Source organism: Dipodomys ordii, unplaced genomic scaffold (assembly GCF_000151885.1).
Source record: "Dipodomys ordii isolate 6190 unplaced genomic scaffold, Dord_2.0 Scaffold73, whole genome shotgun sequence".
Classification (NCBI taxonomy): Eukaryota; Metazoa; Chordata; class Mammalia; order Rodentia; family Heteromyidae; genus Dipodomys; species Dipodomys ordii.
Genome location: NW_012267289.1, coordinates 8802814 through 8809249, shown reverse-complemented (window position 1 = coordinate 8809249; position 6436 = coordinate 8802814). Strand labels below are relative to the sequence as shown.

Here is a 6436-nt window from a genome sequence, read left to right as displayed (position 1 = left end):
TTTTTTGTTGGAAGACTTTTGATAGCTTCCTGTATCTCATTATAGGATATTGGCTTATTTAATTGGTTAATTTCTTCTTTGCTCAGTTTGGGCAACTTGTATTTCTCTAAAAATGCATCCATTTCTGCCAGATTTTCTTCCTTTAGAGAGTATAGCTTTTGAAAGTAGTCTGTTAGAATTGTTTGGATATCTTGGGTAGGTGTTGTGATGTTTCCGGTTGCATCCCTAATCCTATTAATATGGGTTTCCTCTCTTCTTTTTTTAATTAATCTTGCCAATGGGCCATCAATTTTGTTTATTTTTTCAAAGAACCAGCTTTTTGTTTGGTTTATTTTGGTTATGGTTTTCTGATTTTCTAATTGGTTAATCTCTGCTCTTAATTTGGTTATCTGGCTTCGTCTAGTAGCTATAGGTCCCATTTTTTCTTGTTTTTCTAGCTGTTTTAGTTGCAACATGAGATTATTTACTTGGTCTGTCTCCATTCTCTTGATATGGGCACTGAGGGCAATAAATTTGCCCCTCAGGACTGCTTTTGCTGTGTCCCACAGGTTTCTTTGTGAGGTGTTTTCATTTTCATTGAGTTGTAGGAAATGCTTTATTTCTTCTCTGATCTCTTCTGTTACCCAGGCATTGTTAAGGAGTGTGCTGTTCAATTTCCATGTATTTGAGAAAGTTCTGCAGTATGCTATGTTATTGAGAGCTAGCTTGATTCCACTGTGGTCAGATAGGATACAGTGGATTATGTCGATCCTTTTGTATTTGCTTAAGTTCCTTGCATGAACTATGATATGGTCTATTTTGGAGAAAGTTCCATGAGCTGCTGAGAAGAATGGCATCAACATATTTTCAATGGTCAGAACTGCATTTGCCTGGAGTCAAAGGATATTTGCGATACTGGAATCTGTAAATGCCTGGCAGGCCATGTGGACTTGTGATGTGTGTCCAAATCCACCATGCTCAACAGAACAGCATCCCTGGTCTACAGGGATCCCTAAGGCTTTCTCATGGGAATTTCTCCAACCTTTTCTCTTCATGAGGAGGTACAATTGGGTAACTCTTGTGTTGAAGAACCTTTATATAAACATCTTTTTTTGTGTGTTTGGGGAATGAAACCTCCAAAATAAATCACTGTGGAAAGAATTGCTGCCTATGTTGGGGATATTTTTGTGCTATGGTGTTTTTCTATGATTAAGAAAGACTGATAACTTTGAAGGACCAAGACATGGGTAAGAGACAAATAGTTTCCTTCATATTGTTTCTAAAATGTTTCAAGTTCTATTCAAGTTATAAAAAAATTATATTTGGCTTGTAAGTTGTACATGAAAACAGCAACAATAAAAAAGAATTACCCATGTGTTTGATCTTTTTGGTTAGCTAGGAATACGTAATAAGTCTGAATTATTCTTTTTAACATCCTTTATTATTTTTTTAACCTAATGATGACCTGAAGTTTTGATAAAATGAAATATTAATTTTAAATACTTATAAAGTTTGAGGTCCTGATGATCGTTAGATAAAAAGATTTCCACTACAAATACTATTCTGTTTATTTTATCACACGGCCTGGTTAAAATTGTGAATTAACTCTTTACTCTTTTATACTTGTATCCTATGAAAATAATTTATTCATATGGATATTAATAGAGAAAGAATGGTATACAGAGAATACTTATTCTGTTTTAGTATACAAAAACAGATGTTCAATTTTAATTCCTTCAGTGATCTAGGTTCTCTAATATACACAGGATTTATGCATTTATTATTTTATTAAGTATATAGATGGACATATGCTGATAATCTTCTATTATCATGTGATTTGTGATTAAATGGAAGCAAACAATTACTATTTATAAGTTGAAATATTGACATCATATTATAGATATTACTATGTATATATCTCTATATGTTTCACCTATAATATAAGATATATATTATGCAGAATATATGATATAATAGGTGTGTGTAATGCAATTTTTGGCTCTATTTGATTCTCTTGAAAATATTGTGGAAAGAAATAAACTATAAAATCAATAAGATTTCTCAAGAAATTTAGTGCATACTATCAAATGTACATACTATCAAACCAAAATTTCCAGTCATATTTAAAATAAATGTTTATTTTAGGAAAATGTAGAAAACATAAAGGAAATATCAGAAATATATTTCTATAGGTTTGTTGTTACCTCCTCCTTTGTTTTTCTCCTACCATCCCTTCCCTCCCCACCTCCCCAACGCTCCCGCCCTTCCTGTCCCCTGCAAAGTTGTAAAGTTCATTTTCAACATAGTGTCTTGTACATTTTATTGTTACAATGGGTTGACCGGTATCCTTATATCAGCATTTTGTTATTTCCTTTCCCTTCCCCAAATTAGAAAAATGTATATACAAGATGAAGGGGAAATGTACTCATTACCTTACTCATGTAACTGTAACCCCTCTATTCAGTATTTTTACAATAATATATATAAATTAAAAAAGCATATTTCTATAGTAATGTATATCATGATTTACCGCAAGGGAAAATAGTTCTTATGACTGGAAAAATGTCAATGATCACCAAGCTTGGACCAGCATTCACACTCAAGCACTTAAGACCTGCCCTTTATTTTATCTTCAAACTTTCTGATGCTTACTTTCTTTGTATTCTGACTCCTTTTCCTACATCCATCCATGTTCTTATTACACTCTGCCTATTTCTCTTCAGGCTTTGTTTCCATTTTCATCCAAATTTCTGTTTCTACCTCTTTTGTGCTTTTTCTTACTTGATGATTTCCTCAAATTCTCCCTTAATTTGTTTAGCCTGTTGGCTTTCCTGTTTGTTTCTAATTATTCGGTGATACCATCTCTGGAAGCTAGTCTCACTATTGCCACTAAAATTTCTTAATTTTGGTCTTCAGTTGTCCTTATTAACTCCTGGTGCTATTACAGTGGTTATCTTCACTTCTAGCAATGGTCTTCACAGTGTCATTCACAGTGTGTATTCTCTCTTTAGAACTGGAAGCCTCAACTTTCCAGTAATAATATGCTGGTGAGTAATCCTTCTTCATCTTTAACTCTCATTAGAGCTACCTCTTTGCAACTGGACGGTATGTTTTGAATGGAAATTGGCTTTAACTTAGAAAATCTACTGGGATTGACATAATAATCAGGAAAGAAATATTCAGGAACAGAAGAGATCAGTCAATCAATATCCAAATTCAGGTTCTAACACACAACAGTTCCATGAGTGTTTTAAATGCTGATGAATTTCAAATGGGACTGAGTGTGAAAGCTGTGGAAGATGCAAGATGTTTATGTGGGAGTCTTTGCGATGTTGTTTTTGTTGGTAACAATTTTAGTATTTTAATATTTTTCTTCATTTCTTTATATCCCATCCAAAACTAATATGGGTAGATTTCAATCTAGATAAGTCCATTTATTGTTGATTCTAGCAGGAATAAAAAGTCAGTTTCTTATTCCTTGGTTTTTTTTTAAGATATGGAGAAAAGGAATTTTTATTTATTTTGTTTTTTTAATTTTTGTATTGTGAACATACTGTACAGAGGGGTTACAATTACATGGGTAAGATAATGAGTACATTTCTTATCATCATTGTAGCCTCCTCCTTTGTTTCCCCTTCCCATCCCTTCCCATCCTCCTCCTGTCTCCCCACCCAACCCTCCCCCCACCTCCCCACCAAGGTTGTAAAGTTCGTTTCGGACATGACAACTTGTACTTCTCATTGTTGCAATGGGCTTGGTTTTTACAATGGCCTTGAGCTTCTGCCTGAGATAAAATTAGGTAATAGAAAACGGACAGTGTTGGCCAAAGTGTAAATGAATGCTCATTTGTAAACTTTTTCCTTGTCTTTTTCTCCTTGCATGTTCAGAAATAGATAAGACTCTAGTTTCATCCTCTACAACATTTTTGTTGTTAAGCCTTCCTAGATTCATGCTATGAGGTACATGCATTCTATATATGTAGTAGATATTACTTGTAGAATGTTAGTATTGTATCAAGCTGTCCAATTCCTTGTTTTATAACTGTCTATTCACTAACTGATTCACTGTGTCACTTCCTACTGGTGTCTCTATTAAATCTTTTAATCTAGCTGTGTCTACCTCATAGTACAATCACCTTACATAAATTTAAATCATCTGGTGATTGTTTATAAAATCCAGATGAGTACAGTTTATTTTAAAAGTACTGAATCACTTTCTACTGAAATATTTCATAATATATATTTTTCATATATATCTCAAGACAGTTCTCATATATAATCTGGTTAAGAAGCTTTGAAAATGAAAGAACTTGTGACTAATCTTTCTGGTAACAATATTTCTTACCAGAAACCCATTTTATCTGCTATTTTCTGATTAGCTAAATATAATTTATAATATTTTTTCAATGCTTACACCTGTGTTAAGATTTCAACTAAGCAACTGGTGGATTAAACCTGTAATCCTGGATATGCAGGAGGCTGTGATCTAAGGATTGAGGTTCAAAGTCAGGACAGGGAAAAGATACTTGAGTGTCCATCTCTAATTAACCAACCAAATGCTAGATTGGAGGAGTGGCACAAGTAGAAGGATGTCAGCCATGAGCATAAAAAATGAGTGAGAGTAAGAGGGCCTTAGTTTAGTTAAGTCCAGCTATTGACACAGAAACAGACATAGACACAGACACACAGATACACACACAGAAATACTCAGACAGAGGGAGAGGGAGAGAGAGATATATACAGAGAAAGAGAGAGGGAGGGAGAGAGAAGAGGGGGAATTTCAGTGAGTTAAAAATCATGATTGTATTCCAATTAGATTAGATTTTTTTTCAGTGTTCAATTCACACTATCACCAAACACTTACAAATGTATTTTCCTTTGACATTGTCTTCATGACCCAGAGATAGGATTTTCTAAAACACCAACATTCTTTGTCTAGAGGACAATTTTCAGTCTTCAAACCTGTTTATTTGTGGTCACTTTGAATGAACAGGAATAAAATTATTATATCTATTAATCTCTGAAAATTTTCCCTCTAATACAATAATGGTAAATAAAATCAAATTTTCATTCCATTGAATGTTTGCCTTTATTTCAATTCTACTCCTCTAAGCATTCACTTCATAAGCCCTACTGAATGGTCTACTACTCATATTTCATCTTGTTGCAGGGGACATCCTGTGAGAACATGGAGAGGGAAAATGCAACGTTGTTGTCAGAGTTTGTTCTCATAGGACTCACACAACGACCACAGTGGAAGATCCCTCTATTCCTGCTGTTCCTGGGAGTGTATGTCGTCACTGTCATGGGGAACCTCAGTCTGATTGCTCTCATCTGGAAGGACCCTCACCTTCACATCCCCATGTACTTCTTCCTTGGGAGTTTAGCCTTTGTGGACACATCTATATCGTCGGTTGTGATTCCAAAGATGCTGGGTAACTTCTTAAGGAAAATGAATACTATTTCTCTGTCCCAATGCATGGCACAATTTTTTTTATTTAATCTCAGTGCAACTACCGAATGTTTTCTTTTGGCAGCCATGGCTTATGATCGCTATGCTGCCATATGCAATCCCTTACACTACCCAGTGATAATGACCAATAAACTATGCATCCGACTTATAGCCTCATCATTTCTAGCCGGGCTTTTCCACGGTTTACTTCATGAAGGTTTTTTGTTGAGATTAACCTTCTGTAATTCCAATGCAATACACCACTTTTATTGTGACATTATATCATTATTTAAGATTTCCTGTACTGACACGTCTATTAATTATATAATTGTTTTTATTTTTTCTGGTTCAATTCAGGTGTTTACTATTTTGGTAGTTCTTGTCTCTTACACACTTGTTCTCTTTACCATCTTAAAAAAGAAATCTGCCAAAGTCATAAGAAAGGCCTTTTCTACCTGTGGGGCCCATCTCTTCTCTGTGTCTTTATACTATGGGCCCCTTCTCTTCATGTATGTGCACCCTGCTTCTCCACAGATAGAGGATCAGGACATGGTGGACTCTCTGTTTTACACTGTCATAATTCCTGTGTTAAATCCCATTATCTACAGTCTGAGAAATAAGCAAGTCATAGATTCAGTGAAAAAAATCTTGAAAAGAAATGTTTAAAACTGTGTCCTAAACTATTGCATGGATGGATATAATTCAGAGAATCACTCTTGGAAGCAATTCTAGGTAAAATAGCCTGTGAGACCTATGTCTCTAAAATAACTAGCAAAAAAGCAGGGCTGGAGGAATGACTGAGTTAAGCCCCAATACAGAGAAATCATATTTTTACTGTTTCTCTTTTGTAAAAAAAATCCACAAAATAGCATATGTTTAATGTGGTTGCACTTTGTTCATTGTCTAAAGACTTCTGCAATTATAATATGTCTGGCATTTAATAAGGTAACTTAGAGGTACCTAAGAATAGTCTTTAAAATATCTGTATATATATTTCAAAAGCAAA

The 6436-nt window shown here is 34.4% G+C and overlaps 1 protein-coding gene across 1 annotated transcript; it reads left to right on the top strand.

The window, feature by feature from the left end:
* The first annotated feature begins 5166 nt into the window (after positions 1–5166).
* Positions 5167–6096, top strand: LOC105991478 (olfactory receptor 187-like). The gene has a single exon (XM_013024118.1). It carries the CDS (start codon positions 5167–5169, stop codon positions 6094–6096), a length of 930 nt encoding a protein of 309 aa, XP_012879572.1.
* The last annotated feature ends 340 nt before the right edge of the window (positions 6097–6436 follow it).

Coding starts and splice junctions, on each gene's coding strand:
- LOC105991478 (XM_013024118.1), top strand. CDS start 5,167: ATGGAGAGGGAAAATGCAACGTTGTTGTCAGAGTTTGTTCTCATAGGA.